Source organism: Camelina sativa, chromosome 5 (assembly GCF_030686135.1).
Source record: "Camelina sativa cultivar CO46 ecotype springtype chromosome 5, ASM3068613v1".
NCBI lineage: Eukaryota > Viridiplantae > Streptophyta > Magnoliopsida > Brassicales > Brassicaceae > Camelina > Camelina sativa.
Genome location: NC_141884.1, coordinates 9,194,204 through 9,214,025, shown reverse-complemented (window position 1 = coordinate 9,214,025; position 19,822 = coordinate 9,194,204). Strand labels below are relative to the sequence as shown.

The 19,822-nt window shown below is 37.1% G+C and overlaps 3 protein-coding genes and 2 pseudogenes across 4 annotated transcripts; 3 read left to right on the top strand and 2 right to left on the bottom strand.

Annotated features, from left to right (window-relative positions):
- Nucleotides 1-4,201: 4,201 nt before the first annotated feature.
- Nucleotides 4,202-5,389, top strand: LOC147943437 (uncharacterized). The gene has a single exon (XM_087512239.1). The coding sequence runs from the start codon at nt 4,202-4,204 to the stop codon at nt 5,387-5,389; it is 1,188 nt and encodes a 395-aa protein (XP_087368365.1).
- A 1,890-nt stretch (nt 5,390-7,279) lies between these two features.
- LOC147943436 (putative B3 domain-containing protein At2g27410 pseudogene) lies at nt 7,280-8,418 on the bottom strand (annotated as a pseudogene).
- Nucleotides 8,419-8,865: 447 nt separating this feature from the next.
- LOC104786316 (receptor like protein 22 pseudogene) lies at nt 8,866-11,399 on the bottom strand (annotated as a pseudogene). Its single transcript, XR_015556530.1, has one exon. The product of XR_015556530.1 is annotated as a receptor like protein 22 pseudogene (transcript).
- A 2,288-nt stretch (nt 11,400-13,687) lies between these two features.
- LOC104789073 (uncharacterized) lies at nt 13,688-15,622 on the top strand. Its single transcript, XM_010514822.2, has one exon. It carries the CDS (start codon nt 13,688-13,690, stop codon nt 15,620-15,622), a length of 1,935 nt encoding a protein of 644 aa, XP_010513124.2.
- A 2,044-nt stretch (nt 15,623-17,666) lies between these two features.
- On the top strand, nt 17,667-18,797 carry LOC104789072 (uncharacterized). Its single transcript, XM_010514821.2, has one exon. It carries the CDS (start codon nt 17,667-17,669, stop codon nt 18,795-18,797), a length of 1,131 nt encoding a protein of 376 aa, XP_010513123.2.
- The last annotated feature ends 1,025 nt before the right edge of the window (nt 18,798-19,822 follow it).

The window sequence follows — 19,822 nt, the reverse complement described above, 5'->3', positions numbered from 1 at the left end:
ATTAAGCCCACTAAGCTTAAATAAATTGAGGTCCAACAATCCCCCACATGAATAGAAATTACTAATTAAACATAGGAAGACTCATAAAAAACTTTTACTAACTAGACTTGACTAGACTAGACACAACTTAGACTAGACTAGACAGATGTTCGAGAGTATACAAAAATGTTATTGTATCTGAAAGGTAGCATTTTTCAGCTTTGAACCCATCATTTTTAATATCTGTCGGATTTACTTGGCCGGGAGGTGAACATTATGTCTTGAACCACCAAGATTTTAATGTAAACCTAGACAACATGTATCGCGCAACAACATCTTCTCGTAGAGATTTAGTTCTCTATTGTGTCCATTTTGGCCTTGGACATTCCTGGGATCATGAGTGAACTTGGAGAGTATAGCCTCTCTTTCATTCTCCTAGAAACGGCCCCATTTCACACTCACTAGGTGACCTTCCATCAGTTTTGTTTTTAGAAGCATCCTGTAAATACTCCATGAATATCTCAAAACTATGGTATATCATTAAAAGCTAACACTTAACCTCAACTCATACAGGTAACACTGTTTATTTTTATCTTTAGGAACTGGGTATAGACATAGTCTTACAGTGTTCAACTCTAACTCAACTTGATTTAGTTGTCCCTTTTGAACCTAGATCTTGGGATCTCCAATCACATAGGTTGGGTTTCCACCAAGCTGAATTTATATTTCTAGGCTACCCATTCCTCTTGATAATCCAATGATTTATCATTTAATCATTTATTCAGTGTCCAAAAAATAGCTAATTGCTATAATAGTGTACACATAATATTGACACTGAATTTTCCTACTTCAGGATATCTCATCCTCAAAGTTCAAAAATTCACATAGCCTCTTGAGCTTTATCCAAAATAATGAACTTTCTAATAATTTTTTGTGGTATCATGTTGAGATTATTATTTGTGGTAAGCAACGCTTCCCCCACATTTTATAGACTAACCCTTCAACATTTAATTCATCTTTTTCCACATAAACAAAAAATATTTTGTACAATCATTAAAGAGAGTTACAAAATTAAATCACACCAATTTATGTGAATTTAAACAATATACATATATGTATATATTCCATTTTTCCCATGTTGGTGATGGCGTAAGTCTCATGCAAATCTCACGTTAACTCACTTTGCATATTTGAGTTAAAAAACATTCATGCAAAAGTCAAATGACTTCACCAAATGAATACTAAACTGAAATTTCCATTATTAAGAAAAGAGAAACCAACTACAACTTATTCTTCTTCGAGGTGGAAAGCCTCGGTTACATCATTGTTGTAGACACCTTAAATAACCCATCACAAACAAACCCATCACCTACGTACATCCCTTTCTTGGAGATTACAAGCTTATCTGCTTCCATCTTCACCTTAAATCCATGCTTGCAAATGAGAGACCCCGAGATTAGGTTCTTGCGCATATCCGGCACGTGAACTACGTTTGTCAAAGTAATCTCACGTCCAGAAGTAAGCTTCAAGACTACTTTGCCGTAACCTTCAATCTTTGAAGTAGCAGAGTTCCCCATGAAGAGTTTCTCATCATTCGTGTTCTTGCTGTATGTCAAAAACATCGACTTATCCATGCAAATGTGCCTAGTTGCACCGGTGTCGAACCACCACGTCTCCGGATTGCACTCGGCGACGTTAGTCTCGGTGACAAACGCACAAAAATCAGCTTCGGTGAGATTAGCTTCATAATTGTCGTTGTTCTTAGGAGCCTTCTTACTACGGCACTCAAAGGACTTGTGGCCCATCTTGCCACAGTTGTGACATGTTCCGGTAAACTTTTGTGAGTTTCCACCGGTTTTCTTCTTGAACTTTTGCTTGTTCTGTGGCAGGACTTTTCCTTTTCCCTTGTCTTGGTGCCCCTTATTTTGCCACTTTCCTTGTTCGTCAACTTGGTGTTCCGCCATATTCGCGTTGGGATCACGAGTTTGAGCACCAAATCCCATTTGTCTTCGGTTGGTTGACTCAATGCGGAGCCTCACTATCAAGTCTTCGAGACTCATCCACTTTCTCTTCAGCTTGAGATAGTTTTTAAAATCGGTCCAGCTAGGAGGGAGCTTCTCAATGACGCATGCTACTTGATATGTCTCGCACAGTCTCATTCCTTCAGCATGTATCTCATGTAGGAGGTTTGTTAACTCCTCAACTTGCTCCATTAGCGGCCGAGAATCCACCATTTTGAAGTCTTGAAACTTTGCAACTGCGTACTTTTGTGATCCTGCATCTTCGGTGCGGTACTTTTTGTCCAAAGAGTCCCACAGTCCCTTTGAAGTCTCAACGTTGCAGTAGACGTTGTACAACTGATCATTGAGACGACTCTGGATGTAACCCTTGCACAGGAAGTCACCTTGTATCCAAGCCTGTACGCTTGCTAACGCATGTGGATCCGTGTTATCCTCCGAGAGAATGGGCTTCTCCTCGTTAGTGTACTTACTTAGTTTCAGTGTGGTAAGATAGAAGAACATCTTCTTTTGCCACATTTTGAACGATGTTCCATCAAACTTGTCCGGAAGTAGACCAGCCGAATTTACAGCTGGAATCTGCACCCCTTGAAACTGATCTGACACTGCAGCTGGTACAGGTTCAGGGACTGCTACTTTCACCGGAGGGAGCGTACCAAACTGGATGTCATTCCCAGTCCCATTGGTGGTGGTCTCCGTGACCTCAGCAATGTTGGACACGTTCAAGTCTTCACTGGACATGTCTGAAACACAAACACAAAGCTTTGTTCAGAACAATATATCAAGTCGTGAACTGACTCTGATAATCAAGTGAATAAATCAACAACACTCGATTCCTTAAAAAATTGCAATTAAACACAAGAGAAACAAGAACATAGGTTTCGCAAAACCAACTTGTTCACGTTTAACTATTTTAAGTTGCAGAATAAATAAATAACAAGCTTGTGTGCTAAACACGTAGTCAAACCACTTAAGATAGTTTATTATTATTGCACAACTCGGTTTCACCCTTGATTAATGTTCTCTATTTTTCCAAAAAATAACTGAAACAAAACCAAGTTGCAGTTCTTTTTAACCTCTCAAGGCAAGAAATAATAAATCTCTAAGCTTTCAATTTGCAGAAACTTAAAAACCAAGATACTATGTCGATTATGAGATTTTAATTTGCAAATAAATCCAAACAAAAAATTATGCAGTTTATGAATCGCAACTCAATGCAAACTGCAGGTTTTGAATAACACAACAATTGGTTTCAAAATAGCTTTTAGAATCGCAATTCTTAACAGCAAATAAACAATATGCAAGCAGCAGGTTTTTCAAACAAGAAATCTAAACCAATTGCATCATACTCTGTTTTTCCTTTCACAAAAGAACAGAACAGGTCCGAGGCTCTCAAGCTCTCGTCACGTTTTTTTACCCAATCGCAACGGTGGTAAAAACTTGTGAATATACAACTTCTCCTTAAACGTTTATGAAATCTCAAATCAATCTGTTAGATGTTTATAGAACAACAACAGATTCAAAGAGTTAAGAATGTAGGAGCTAGAAATTTGCCACACTACGTAAGAGGTATTGAATAAGAGATAACAACACAAACGTTAAGGGAAGAATGGAGGCGAGACCGAAATCTCTTTCCTTAACTCTTTGAAACCCCCGCAGTGCGACGGGATTAATGGTTACAAGAGTCCCAGGATACAACCATACACAACCGGGTTTGCTAATCACTCAAACACCGGCTCTATACGAACTTCACTTCTACGATACTCTCGAAACTTACTTTGTGAGAGATTGCTGGATGTTGTTTGCTTTTGCTGTGTGTGAGAACAAGCGACTTTGATATCGTCAATTCACTGTTTTGTCAAGAGAAGAACTCAACGAGTATATATAGAGGACTTGGATGACTTGGGTTTGAAATTGATTCTCCACAACTTTACCAAGTCCATCGCAAATCTAGGAGGTGGACGATGTGAAGAAGCGACGATCTCACAAAGAAATCCAACTCTCCACAACTCTCCACTTGATCACGAAAACAAAGAGACCGAGTCTCACGGATCGTGAAACAGAGTTTTGACTCTATCCAATCTGACCCACTTCTCTTGGAGCTCCAACTTGAGCAAGACCAAACCATTAAGGCCTAATTTCTCATTCACACAATCCAATTTTATTAAGCCCACTAAGCTTAAATAAATTGAGGTCCAACAAGGATGAGAGTAAGTATTGTCGAGGAGAGATCTGAATTACGTGACTTGACTGCTGCTGCAATGAAGGCTACGTACAATACACGGAAACCAGGCGGAGTCGAAAGATGCATCGATGTGTTGAAACACTTGAAGTCTCTGTCTTTTTCCGTGAAGGATATGGAACATTCTGAATCAATAGCTAAGCTGGAGGCTTTGAGAAGTCATAGGAACCCTAAGATCCGTAAGGAAGCTCAAGTTTTGTTTCATTCGTGGTTGAAGACAATCTACACCCAAGGAAGCGACAACTCTTTCAGAGCTACCCTTACCAAGGCTCGTCTGGAGAGAAAGAAGCATGTTCTCACAAGGTGTTCGGAGTTGAAGAAGACGGAAGAACGGAGATCTACGTCTCATGAAGCCACCACCTTTTCGGGGTTGAAGAATAAAGAAGACGAGAGTTCTCAGACTCTTGAAGCGGTAGAGATTAAGAAAACGATCAAACTCTCGGAGTTGAATAAAGAAGATCAGAGATCACTGACTCGTGAAACAGAGAAGATTAAGAAAGAAGCAAGGAACGACGTTTTGATGCTGAAACAGAAAGAGGATCATAAATCTGAGACTTGGGACGAGAAATATACTAAGAAAGATACAAAGAATGATCTAAAGCAGCTCAACCTGAAGAGAAGACGTGTCCCTTTGGAGGATGGTACGACGAAGAAGCCACGTGAAGATATTGCCTACGTACGAAGTTCCAGTTCATTGACAAAGAAGACTACAACAGAAAAGGAGCTGAAGAACAAGAAAGTGGATGAGATGGTGAAGCTGTTCGAAGCAGCAAAGAAAGCTGCTGATGTGGCCAACGCTAAGGGCATTCTCTCGGGTAAACTAGAGGCCTCTCGCTGCATTGACGCACTAGAGTTACTCAAGAAAATCAACATCAGTCCAAAACCTACTGAGCCAAGGAGGATGATGGAAAAGCTTGAGGGACTTACAAAGCATAAAGACCGCAAAATTTGCCATGTTGCATCAGCCCTTCTTCAACTTTGGCGACAGAGGATCAGAGAACAAGAACGTAAAAAGTCTGTGATCAAGACGTGTCCTAACAACTCCCGTGAAGCTTGTTCGATAGGTGCGGTCAAGGCTTCATTAGAGAATCTACAAAGATGTGAAGATCACGGCTGCTTGAACAAAAGAAAAGTCTCTGGTAGATTCTAAAGGTTATGAAAATAGTATAAAACATATAAGTGTGTGGAACAGATGATATCATTTGTATGGGCGATTGAGTTTGAAACAACCATTTGTATGGAACAAGTTAGATTAGTGGATTTTCGGGATGTTTTTCATCATCCCGGCGTGATGTATAGGGTTCCACGTTTGAATCTAAACTCGTTAAATTTTCTGTGTCTTTTAATTTTCTATGCTTTGTTTTTTTTGTTACACACGAGAGTGATTGAGAGAGAAAGAAGTCAAGAACCAATCATGATGAGTGTCTCCAAAACAAAACATTGACAGATATATACTCACCGTTCAGATTGGAAAACATACGAGAAGGTATTAAAAAGGTAAAAAAACATCAGGTTCCTATTCTTGATTATATAATGTGATTAAATTGATTTGAACAAATCTAGTACGAGAGTCGGTTTAATGCATATTTGTTATCCTTACAATTTTGTAGAAAACCCTAAACACTAAGGGTTATTTTTTTTTTGTCATCTGGATAATATTGAAATAAAAAGGGAAAGCGTACAAGCATGGAAATTGAAATAGATAAAAAACCAAACACATACTTGATAGTGAGGTTATAACAACTCTCCAAGTATTAAACCAGAAAAAGGAACTGCAACCAACTTAACAACCATCTCTTCTCAGGACATCCTGAAGCCACGACGGACCGCCTAGAGCCAGGTATGATTGAAGCCGACCATCCCTTGTCACACTCCTTGCTATTGCTCTCGCTGCTTTATTCGCTGCAGTTGTCACATGTTTGCATTCCCACGACCTGAAGCTATCCAAAATAGTGTGTATCTCTCGAATAAGGAACCATTGCCGGGGCCAATTATGTGGAGAAATGATCGCTTGAACTGTCATCACACAGTCCATCTCAATAATCACTTGTTCAATATGCAGAATCTGTAGCTCTTCTATCACCCATTTGACAATTACTAAGGGTTAATTAAGTTTCCATTATTCAAAAAAATTCACATGTTTTCGCCTGTTGATAAAATAAGATCCCACATTTTATTTTGTTTCTTATTATGTTTCCATAATAATACGAGTACATTGTTTGATGTGGAAGTAATTTAGTAGTTTCAGCTCCTCTATTAACAGAAACAGAGTTTATAGTAAGTAGTAATACACAACATGCCATAATGATGTTTTTAGTAACCTGAGACACATTCACAGATCAAACTACACACAAAAACAAAAAGTAAATAAAAAGAAACAAATCAATCCTTAAGGTGTCTGATGCCTCTGAAATTGTTCTGACCATCACTCTTGATGAACCACCCAGGCTTGTACAAAGCAACAACATGTCCTATTGCCAATCCAAACAACACTCCTGGCCCATACCCTATTGCTGCTGCTGTCCTATATGCAGTTCTTAGCTGGAGATCTTGTTCGGTATCCTAAATGGTTGGAAGCGGATCTTTTCTTCAACGCTCCTTACAGTGAACGGTATTGTTTCAAGGCCTATGGTGATGACTGATCCAAGAGATGGTTGGAAGCGGATCTTTTCTTTAACGCTCTAAGACTTTTGAGTTTAGAGCCAAGAAACTTTACAGCTGTGTGTTGTTGTAACCTGAGGGATCTTTTTGTGATAATATAAGAAAGCAAGTTCTTTTTTGTTCTGCATTTTATTTGCAATGCTTCATTTAGTAAACAGAGACAGAGGCAGCATAAACAATTAGGAGATAAAGAATTAAAAAGAAAACTCTCAAAACATAAACTAAAGAAATTTCATTCAAAAATATTTATTTAAGGGTCTCACAATTTGGACAAAACCCCACTGTTTCAGTCAACAAAACAATAAAAATTAAAGAAAACCAAGGCAGCATTGCCTGAAAACCAAAAAACCTTTTTACTTGTGGCTTAAGCGATAAACAGAGTATGATTAGGAAGAACTAGAGCTGCTCTCTCCTGAACAGCCTTGGCTTGAGTGGTCTGTATCTCTTGCTGGAAGCGAAGGAGGAATAACCGGTAACTGTACCTGACCAGATTCACCGGAAGTAGAAGCGCCATCACCGCCAGTAAGAAAGTTTCCACGGCCAGATTCTCCTGAAGTAGAGCCGTCACCGTGGCTGGAAGAAGGGACAAGAGCAAAGCAGAGTTTTCCTTCTCCAGATCGGAAAGACCAGAGAGGAAAGAAGTCGTCAACCTCAAAACTGTTATCAGAAAGCACATCGTTCCAACCTCTACATAAGACATAATTCCAGTTTCCACTCATCTTCCACTTCCTCAGTTCAAGGGCATGCTTTTTCATCTCAGGATCCACCAAATCCACACTCACACCATCATCACGAAGCTTCATCGCATTTTCATGTATGTGTGTTGTCTCTTCCTCCGTCAAAAAGTCTGGACTTTTCACTTGCTTAAAAGGAACAGAGAGACGTCCTTGGATTTTGTCGAGATCAGTCTTGTACAGTTTCCTCGTTGAGATCAGCTTCGGATTGTAGCTGTCCCCTTCTCTCCTCATCACCCTCAGAAGCCACTCCGGTGGAGTCATTTGAATTGGTTCAACCTCTAAACCACGATCACGATCAACTTTGCGTATCTTGCGACTTCTCTCTTCCACCTCAATCGAACGTTTTTCCTTGGACCAACGACCTCGAACGCGAGAAGACCGAGAAGATTCTGAATCAAGATTAGGGTTTTGTCCTTCTGGTTCCGCGTAAGAGATTGATCTGTATCGACGTTCTAAGAGGCTCTGAAGCCTCTCTCCGATAACTTCGTGCATCATCTCCACCATATCAATCTGCCCTGAGTAAACCCTAGGTTCCTCCTTTTTCGATTTGTCTTCCTTAGCCTTGTACCCTAACGATATGTCGACCGCACACAACAGTTTAAAGCTTTTGTCTTCGTCATCAATACCGTACTCTTTGTTCACATACGACGACGAAGGTCTAGAAGACGGTTCCGCATCAAAAAGACCAAACGTTTGGGGGTTTTCAGAAACCGTTTGCTCGAGAAATTCGTAAAATCTCTGCTTAGAAACACTACGATCATCAGATTTCATCATCGTGATCAAATCTTTTGAAGATGTAGAACCAAAAATAAAAAAACCTAGAAGGAAACTCTTGAGTTCTAAACGAAAGAATGAACTGGAAGGTTATAGCTTTGTTTGCAAGTAAATTGGAAAACAGGAGAGGGAATTAAATAAGTAAAAAACTTCAGGTTCCTATTCTTATAGGAAATTGATTTGAGTGGACCTAATACGAGAGTCGGTTTAGTGCCTATTTATTATATCCTTAAAAATTCAATTTTGGAAAATTTCCTAAACACTAAGGGTTAAGTTTACATTATTAAAAAAAAAATCACATGTAAAAAAAAAAAATACTTCGACGGTCATAAATAATGAAAATCTCACACTTTGTTTTGTTTCTTTCATAATAACGTGAGTACGTAACGTTGTTTAGTAGTTTCAGCTCCTCTGTTATCAGAACAGAGTTTTATGTAACACATAAGTCATAAGATGCCATAATCATGTTTGTTTTCAGTAACTTGAGACACATTTACAGAGCAAATTACACACAAAAAAAACAAAGACAAAATGAAACAATATATTTAATTAGTCAATCCTAAAGGTGTCTGATGCCTCTGAGCATGTTCTAACCATCATTCTTCATGAACCACCCAGGCTTGTACAAAGCAACAACATGTCCTATTGCCAATCCAAACAACACTCCTGGCCCATACCCTATTATTGCTGCTCTCCACTCCAATATTCCTTCTTCGTCTTCTTCAAGCTCGTGTGTGGATGGTGCGTCTTCCCTTAAACAGCTTACTTCAAGAGGAAGACCACATAACCCTCGATTCCCTTCAAATGAGGATTTAGGCTGTCCTATGATCTGTGTCCCTTGTGGTATTCTACCTATGAGCTGATTATTAGAAACATCTATGTACGCCAAATACGATAGTCTCCGGAGTTCTTGCGGGATCTCCCCCGAGAGTTTGTTTCCTGATAGGTCTAATGACTCCAGCTCAGTCACATTGGAAAAAGACATCGGGATATGTCCTGTGAATGAGTTGTCTGATAAGTTTAGGGCAATCAATGTTTTCAGAAGACCAATAGATTCTGGAATCTCTCCTTCGAGTTTGTTACCAGAGAAATCAATGGCAGAGTAGAAAGTAAGAACTTTTCCTTGCTCCATGTATAGACCTTTGTATTGCAAATCCAAAGTATCTTCATATGTAAACCGCTCATTCGAATATTCTCCCATGTATAGCCTCTCTTCATCATGCATCTTGATAGACGTTGCACTCCAGTTCGCAAAGTAATTTCTTGGTAAGGTTCCAGTAAATCTGTTATGCGATATTTCAAGTATCTGGAGTTTAGGAAATGCAAGAGGACCTTGCTCATCAGGTGGAGATATAGGACCATGAAATCTGTTTGAACGGAGTGTAAGGACTTTCAAATTCTTCAATGCCTTGAGCCAGAAGGGAAAATAATCATTGATATTGTTGTGATCCACACTTAAAAACCTTAGGAGAGAGCAGTTCAGGAGAGATCTTGGAAGCTTTCCGGTTAGCTTATTGTATCCAACATCAAATGTTTGTGTCAAAGCACCGCTATAGAACTCGTCTGGAATGTTTCCTTCCAACTTGTTTTTCCGGAGGTTCACTATACTGAAGTTACCCATACATGGAAGGATTGAGCCGGTGAAGTTGTTGTAGGATAGGTCAAGAATATCGAGAGTGGTTCGGTTACAGACTGAGAGAGGTATCTCTCCTGTGAAACTATTGTTCCAAGCAGACAAGTGGATGATAAAGACTGGTGGATTAGGGAATGAACCTTTGAAAGAGTTTAAAGCAATATCTAATACCTGCACCGATGAATTGGCCAAAACATGATCCAATGAACCTGTGAAACCGGTGAATGAATTGTTGTGAAGATCCAAAGATACTAAAAGAGGAAGACTCCATAACCAATCAGGAACGTCCCCTTTGATTATGTTGTTGGAAAGATCTAAATACCATAACTTCTTTAAGGGCTTCAAGAATCTAGGGAATTCACTGATGTTGCATCCGGACAAGAGCAAGACCTCCATGTCCTTTGGAAACTCGATGTCTGAATTCATACTCGTTGGTGTTAAACTGTTTCCGGAAAGATCAAGGTGTGACAAAGATTTAAGAGAATAGAAGATTTTTAAGTCAATTGGGTGGCTTATGTTTAAGGAAGAGAGGCTGAGATACTGGAGACTAACCAACTTTGAAATATGATCTATGATCTCTGCTTCAAAATGGTTATTCCCAAGCTGTAAAGTCTCGAGTTTGGACGAAAATATATTACTGATTTCAAATGAGCCAGTGAGATGATTTTCACTCAAATCAAGATAAGACAAGAAAGGCATTGTGAGGAGAGAAGAAGGTATGGTTCCAGAGAATTGATTAAAAGAAAGGTCTAAAGCTGAAAGATTGGTTAGATTCTGTACAAGTGGAGCTAAGTTACCAGTGAGCTTGTTGTGGGAAAGCTGTAACTTGGTTAATTTGGGTAGGTTACGTATTGAAGAAGGAACTTGGCCGGCGAAGCCATTAGAGGAGAGAAGCAAGACCTCAAGATTTTTGAGTTGACCAAAAGCAGAGGACAAGGGAGAAGAATCGAAGTTGTTGAAAGAGAGGTTAAGGTAACGGAGATGACTCAACTCGAAGAGGCTACTGTTTGGTCTGAGAGTTCCACGTATACATCCACCGGGGAGTTCAAGAAACGTGACAGCGCTGGTCGTGTTATCGCAGACCACACCGCGGAGAAAGTTGGTGTCGTCGCTGCAGATGCTGGATAACTGAAACTCGTTTTTGAAACGTTTAAGGGTCTCGGTTTGGTCAGGAAGACACTGGAGAGCAGCGACACAGTGGAGGATGGAAACGAGAGAGAGTAAACGCCAAAACGAGTTAGACATTTTAGATGGATATAAGTGTGAAAATTTTAGGAAGCGCAATGAATCTTTTAATTTCTTTGGCTTGTGAATCATCGAATCCCTTGTGGCCTTGTTAAATAGTCACACAATTTGTAATCATTGACTGCATTAGCGTGGCTTGAGTTCTTGACAACTTACAAAAGTCATCATATTATCTTCATATAAAATATCTCCTATCAGATATTATAACAACAACATGGCTTATATAGTACAAAACAGAAAGAGAAAAAAATGAAATTAAAAGAATGGCTTATATACCTTGACGCGGCGGTGCATATGAATTGTAGAATTTAATTAATTTTTAATTTCTATCTTTCATTGGTCATTGGTTCAGAATTGTGTGCATTTTAATTGTGCAAATAGATCAGTCTTTTCCTGGTCAATACATTAGTGGAAGTAATAATTAATGAAAGAATTAATCTAGCAGGAGCGTTTTAAAGAAAAATAACAAGAGGAGGATTTGTGAGTTGTGTGGATAAGCTAGATTGAAATCTTTAGCTATTCATGTTCATGTGGACATATAAATTGTTTTATATACGTACGACTTTTTTGTTTTTGTGTGTTACGAAAAAGTTCACGTGGCTTGAGTTCTTGAAAGTTGAAACTATTATACTATACATATAAGGTCTGAAAAAGACGACTTAACATTTCTTTCAATGCCATGGTTGGTGTGAGCGCATCAGCCGAGTTCCAGTTTTGGACTGTAGTTCGTTAATCTGAAGTGTTACACAGTCAACAATTGACTTTTGTTTCTGGTCAACACATAAGTAATATATTCCCACGTAACTAGCTTCATCATTTTGAATAAAGAAAACGTAACTATATAATTTTTATTTCTTAGCATCTAGGAATTTATATTTTTTTTTGGGTAGGATTAGCATCTCTGTATATTAAAATATATAAACGCCGCGTGTTTATTGTGTGATTTAGGTGAGTAATTATTGAAGATAATTGGTTATTATAACACTACAACAAACCGGTATTTGACGTCGGTCATTATTGACTTTAACGTCATTTTCAAACTGATGTGAAAGTAATAACATCGGTTTAAAACCGTCGTAACACTGCGTGACGTTAAATATATTAACTTCACTTTATAAAATGGCGTTTATTTTTGCGTCGGATTAATTAGCGTCAGTTTTAGTAATCTTAGCGACGATTTTTTTTCGACGTATCCTTACTTGTAAACTGACTGCCGGCTCAATGGGGTGGACAAGCAGTGCGACTGCCCCGTGTCCACCAAATTAAGGGGCACAAATTTTTTTTCCAGTTCTTCCTTATGTGTATAAAAAAAATAAAAATTTGTTGTAAGCTGACCAAAAAAAAAAAACTAAGTTTCAGGGAATCCAAATTTTGATGAGTTAATGAGCCAAAATCAAAATTAAATTATTGGGCCAAATTGGTTTTGTTATTTATAGGGAATTATTATAGCAAAAGTAATCGGTGATCTTTGTCTTTTTATGTTTACGTACGGAGCTTTTCACCATCCCACCCCATTCGCATGACCACACCAGACACCACAGTCCACACAAGTCTCTTTTTATCTCCAGCAAGTGCTCTCCATAGCCGACTAGCCGTTAAGCAGCAGACAACAAGTTTTTGAGTAATGTTCTGTTCGATTCTTGCTCTGTTTTTTTCTAAACTAGTATTTTGTATTCTAATTTCTAAAATTGGAACTCGCTAATCACTAACAACTGTTTTTTTCAGGTAATGAAACTGTTCTTCTGGCATTCAGATAATCAGATTCATTCCCCAACAACTCAGTCCCAAAATCCAGCCATCCAGGTGCTATTCTTCTTTTTTCTTTGCATCTAGTTAAGATTGCATTGCATCATGCCAGGACAGAAACCGGGATGTCAGAAAAGAAAAAAAAGAAAACAAGATGAATTGTTTGTTCAATCACTAAGAAGTTCTTTAGATAAATTTGTGACAAGAGCAAGTGCTAATGAAAATTCAGAATCTGGTGGTGCTAATGAAAATTCAGAATCTGTTGGTGGTGGTATAAATAATCCTGATGACACTAGTCACTTGAGTGAACATGATAATGTGGTTAATGCATCTAATGTTGAAATTGAAAGTTTAAATGTTTGTGAAAACCCAAATTCTCGTGTTGATATTTTTGATCCTAGGTATTGGGAAAACCTTGATAATAAAAGGAGAGATGTGTTAGTTGAAAAAGGACCTCAAAGAGAATTGAATCTTGTGTTTCCTTTAGATGCAAACAATAGGCGTTTCTCATATAATTATTATTCTAGGAAGTTGCGTAATGGGGAAACTAGTGACATAAATTGGTTGGTTTACTCCAAACATGTGAACAAGGTTTATTGCTTTTGTTGCAAATTGTTTAAATCGAGAAATTGTTCAAATATGTTTGCTAATGATGGTTATAATGACTGGAAGATTCTTAGTGAGAGACTTAAAAGATCATGAAAAAAGTGTAGAGCATATGAATAACATGAAAACTTGGAAAGAGCTGAAAGTTAGATTTGAGAAGATTCTCACAATTGATAAACCACTACAGAAAGAAATTGCAAAAGAGAAAGAACGTTGGAGGTTTGTCTTAGCTAGAATAATTGCTGTTGTAAAATTTCTTGCTAAAAGAAATCTAGCTTTTCGTGGAAAAAATGAAAAACTTTACCAAGATAGTAATGGTAATTTCTTAGGTGCTATTGAAATGATTGCAGAATTTGATTTGATAATCCAAGATCATATTAGACGCATTCATAGTCATGAAATTCATTGTCATTATCTTGGTCATAATATTCAAAATGAGTTTATCTCTCTTTTGGCTCATAATGTTCAGCTTTCCATCGTTAAAACCATTAAAGAGTCTAGATATTTTTCTGTCATTCTTGATTGCACACCTGATGTGAGCCATCAAGAGCAAATGACCTTGATAATTCGATGTGTGAAAATATCAAATAGAAAAGCAAGTGTAGAAGAGTACTTCTTAGAGTTTCTAAAGGTGGATGACACCACTGGATTAGGTCTCTTTGATAAGTTACTAGATGCTTTAAAGTCTCTTACTCTTGATTTTGAGAATATTAGAGGTCAAGGTTATGATAATGGTTCTAACATGAAAGGAAAACATCAAGGTGTTCAAAAGAGATTACTTGATGTAAATCCAAAAGCTTTGTATATGCCGTGTGCTTGTCATAGTCTTAATCTTGTGGTTAGTGATATGGCTCATTCATGTGTAAAAGCTATTTCTTTCTTTGGAATTGTGCAACGCATATATGCATTATTTTCTAGTTCTTCTAAGAGATGGAAAATTTTGCTTGATCATGTTCCTTGCTTTACTGTAAAATCTTTGTGTAACACACGTTGGGAGAGTCAAATTAAAAGTGTCAAAGCTATTAGGTTCCAAGCTCCACAAGTAAGATCAGCTTTATTGGAATTATATGAGTCTTGTGATGATGCTATGACAAAGAGTGATGCTGAAAGTTTGATCATGGCATTTGATAATTTTGAATTTATCCTTGGCATTGTTATTTGGTATGATATTTTGTTTGCCATTAATTCAGTGAGTAAGAATTTACAGTCTAAATCATTTTGCATTGATAATGCTTTAAAACAATTGCAAGGTGTGTGTTTGTTTTTTGAAAAGTATAGACATGAAGGGTTTAGTTCTAGTTTGAGCATAGCTCAAACTATTGCTCGTGATATGGATGTAGATCCTATATTTCCACAGAAGCGTCGTGTTTTCAGAAAAAAACAATTTGATGAAATTGGTTTGGATGAGGAAATACAATCTAGTGAAGATGCATTTAGATTCGATTACTTTTTGGTTGTGGTGGACATGGCAATGTCTTCGGTGAAGACCAGATTTGATCAAATGAAAACTTTTGAAAGTGTTTTTGGTTTCTTATTTGATTCAAAAAAGTTAAAGACATTACATGATAGTGATTTACAAGAGCATTGCTGTAACTTATGCAAAACTTTTTCTCATGGTAACTCGTCGGATGTTGATTCAGATGATCTTTTTTCAGAATTGAGAGTGCTTCAAACGACTTTACCTGATGTGTCAATGGAACCTAATGAAGTTCTTGAGTTTGTTGAAGATATTGGTTGTTATCCAAATGTTTCAATTGCATATCGAATCATGTTAACTATACCGGTGACAGTCGCTTCGGCGGAGAGAAGTTTTTCAAAACTAAAATTATTGAAAAATTATCTAAGATCTTCAATGTCTCAAGAAAGGTTGAATGGTTTAGCTATTTTGTGCATCGAAAAGAACATATTGGAGAGCATTGATACTGAAACTATTATTCATGATTTTGCTTCGGCTAAAGCTCGTAAAAATAGAATTTTGTGATCGTTTATATCTTTCAAGAATGAGTATCGGCTTCTGCTTTTTTTTCCAGGTGTGAAAGGATGTGAAAGTTAATATATATGGAGATGGAAAGGATAAAACAAGCTTACAAGGCCAGCTAGAAGCAGAGGAGAGCACAAAGTTACAAGAAAAGCAAGGAAAGGAGAGCACACTGGAAATTTATCTTTTTGTGTGACTGTTTTATTTACATCTGTTGAAGGAAAAATTGCAAAATGACATTGTTGTTGCTTTCTTTTTGTAAACGTTCTTTTATTTTTTGCTATCTTTTGTAAACAATTTTTTTTATATGTAATAGATGTTCTGTTTTGCTCTTTTGCCCCGGGGTCTGTATAATGCTCAAGCCGGTGTATTTTTTTCTTTTTCTCCTGATTGTTTTTATGTTCATCAACAGTCTCTCTGTGTATATAACTCAAATTTAAATGTTATTAAAAAATAACTCAAATTTCAAAAGAAACTCATATAAAAGCTCCATATATTAAATAAATCTGTTTTACATAGAATATAATTGTCACTTTAACAGTCACACACATATGCCATCTTCTTATCCATGTATCTCACTATTCTCCTCTTCGGTGATTTGCTTTTGTGCTGGCCTGGAATCATATACAAATACCAGACTTATATAAATATGATAAATTAATGAGTATACTATAATGAAAATGATGTGATGTGATTCTTACATGGTTGTTACAATAGATGAAGAGTGTCAAATGCTGCTGGATGAAACTTGTTGTTAACCTCTCTATATCTCCACACCATTTTTACTGTTCTGTAAAACTTATGAATGTGCTTCTTAAGTGACGCAAAATTCCTTCCTAATCGAAAATTTTAAGTCGGTTTATCAACTGACTTTAATATACCGACGTTATCCAGCGTATTTTTTGTAGTGTAATTAGGTGAATGTCAATGCAAGTGTTTTTGTATTCATGTAAATAAGTAGAACAACAACTGCTGAACATACATATATATACATAGACACTCATATACATACCCTAATTAATCTTCCGGTCTTCCGGAGAGTTGTATTTAAAGCTAACCAGAGATATAGACACTCATATACATACCCTAATTAATCTTCCGGTCTTCCGGAGAGTTGTATTTAAAGCTAACCAGAGATACAAAGAAAATAATCACGAGAAGATTTTGAAGTCGCTGGCTGAACATTAGTTTTTAGGATATTTGAGAAAAGCTAGCTATGATTTCCTCCCCATATGAACTTTGATCGATACACGTAAAAAACTGTAGAGCATTTTACCATGGTAGTTATTATATGTCTAGCTCTATAAATAGCTCTATTTAATTTTTTTACCTTTAATGTCCTCATAATTTAGATTATGCCTCAAAACGCAGATATTTACCATGCACACAAAAATTAAAATAGATCGAATATCAAGTTTGTATATTTTTTATATTCATACAAAGTGTATTAATTAAACTGATAACATTTTTTTTTGTGTTCTATGTAAACAATATTTTAATTTAGTATCTGGACGCAATATCTGAATTTAGTATCTGGATGCAGTATCCAGACGCAGCATCCAGATACTGTTCGTTTGTGTTTTTGGTTTAATACATCCAGAAATTGTATCTGGAATACGACACATAAAATAATTTTCTTTGAGTATGTCCAAAAAAGTTTCTATTTTTATTTTAATGCGGCTCTCTCGATAGGGTATTGCAATGCCACATATTTTGTAGGAAATTAATACATCTTGTAAGAAAATAATTAATTTCATTGTACTTTTTTTTTCTTAACGAAACCGAGCGTATTAGGAAAAAAAATATACAAAAAGTTAAAAAAAAACTGCTATAATTAATTAATTAGGATTTTGCTAATTGCTCACATGTTTCCTTTTTATGGTTGGATTTGTTACGATATCATGTTATCCGCTTTATTAGATTTGTTTTAAAAGAAAAACCTGATTTGGTCATGCTTAGTTTGATCGATATATATATATATTTCCATTATTCCTCATAATCTCTTCATATTTCGATTCAACCTACACTGAAACCCTAGCCACTCATGATGATCAAGAACGAAGTAAGGATGAGAGTAAGTATTGTCGAGGAGAGATCTGATTTACGTGACTTGACTGCTGCTGCAATGAAGGCTACGTACAATACACGGAAACCAGGCGGAGTTGAAAGATGCATCGATTTGTTGAAGCACTTGAAGTCTCTATCTCTTTCCGTGAAGGATATGGAACATTCTGAATCAATAGCTAAGCTGGAGGCTTTGAAAAGTCATAGGAACCCTAAGATCCGTAAGGAAGCTCAAATTTTGTTTCATTCGTGGTTGAAGACAATCTACACCCAAGGAAGCGACAACTCTTTCCAAGCTACTCTTACCAAGGCTCGTCTGGAGAGAAAGAAGCCTGTACTAACAAGGTGTTCGGAGTTGAAGAAGACGGAAGAACGGAGATCTACGTCTCATGAAGACGGAAGAACGGAGATCTTCTCGGGGTTGAAGAATAAAGATGACGAGAGTGCTCAGACTCTTGAAGCGGTAGATATTAAGAAAACGATCAAACTCTTGGAGTTGAATAAGAAAGAAGATCAGAGATCATTGACTCGTGAAAGAGAGAAGATTAAGAAAGAAGAAAGGAACGACGTTTTGGTGCTGAAACAGAAAGAGGATCATAAATCTGAGACGTGGGACGAGAAATATACGAAGAAAGATACAAAGAATGATCTAAAGCAGCTCAACCTGAAGAGAAAACGTGTCCCTTTGGAGGATGGTACGACGAAGAAGCCACGTGAAGATATTGCCTACGTACGAAGTTCCAGTTCATTGACAAAGAAGACTATAACAGAAAAGGAGCTGAAGAACAAGAAAGTGGATGAGATGGTGAAGCTGTTCGAAGCAGCAAAGAAAGCTGCTGATGTGGCCAACGCTAAGGGCATTCTCTCGGGTAAACTAGAGGCCTCTCGGTGCATTGACGCACTAGAGTTACTCAAGAAAATCAATATCAGTCCAAAACCTACTGAGCCAAGGAGGATGATGGAAAAGCTTGAGGGACTTACAAAGCATAAAGACCGCAAAATTTGCCATGTTGCATCAGCCCTTCTTCAACTTTGGAGACAGAGGATCAGAGATCAAGTGCGTAAAAGGTCTGTGACCAAGACGTGTCTTAACAACTCTCGTGAAGCTCGTTAGATAGCTGCGGTCAAGGCTTCATCAGAGAATCTACAACGATGTGAAGATCACGGCTTGAACAAAAGAAAAGTCTCTGGTAGATTCTAAAGGTTATGAAAATAGTATAAAACATATAAGTGTGTGGAACAGATGATATCATTTGTATGGGCGATTGAGTTTTGAACAAGCTATATTAGTGGATTTTTTTTCATCATCCCGGCGTGAAGTAGGGTTCTACGTTTGAATCTAAACTCGTTAAATTTTCTATGCTTTGTTTTTTTTTGTTACACCGAGAGAGATTGAGAGAGAAAGAAGTGAAGAACCAATTATGATGAGTGTCTCCAAAACAAAACATTGACAGATACACATGTGTACACAGTTCTTATTCTTATAAGATACTAGATGAAGATCCGCCCGATGTGCGGGTTTAAAATTTTAGAAATTATATTAAATTTAATAAAAATATTTTAAAATTTGTTGTATGTTATTTATAAATTTTATTTTTGTTATAATACACTGATTTATATCCATTTACAAATCTTTTATGTATGTTTCTATTAAAAATGTATTTTTTACACATATACTCTATGTTGCAAATATATTCTTTATCACCACCTAGAAAATATCTATATGAACACATTAAGCCAACTATTTTACTTTCACTTCTGCATAGTTTTTTAATACTAAAATTGTTGGCTCAATAATATTTTGAATAAAAAATATATTACATAATATACTAATCAATGATGTATCATCACAATAATGTATGACCACTATGGAGATTATCTCGGCTTCACTCTCATCCCTTATGGAGAGAACCTTTCGTCCAACCTCCTCTATCATGGAAAGAACCTTGGCTCTGCATTCCTCCTATGGGGAGATAATCTTGCGTCCAACCTCCTCCACCTTCCTCTCTTGGAAAGATAACCTTGTGTCCAACCTTCTCCACCATAGAGAGAACCTCGCTCTGCCCTCCTCCTGTTTGGAGAGAACATGATCACATTTTTTTGCTCTCTGAAAATGGCTTGCTCCGACAACCAATGAAA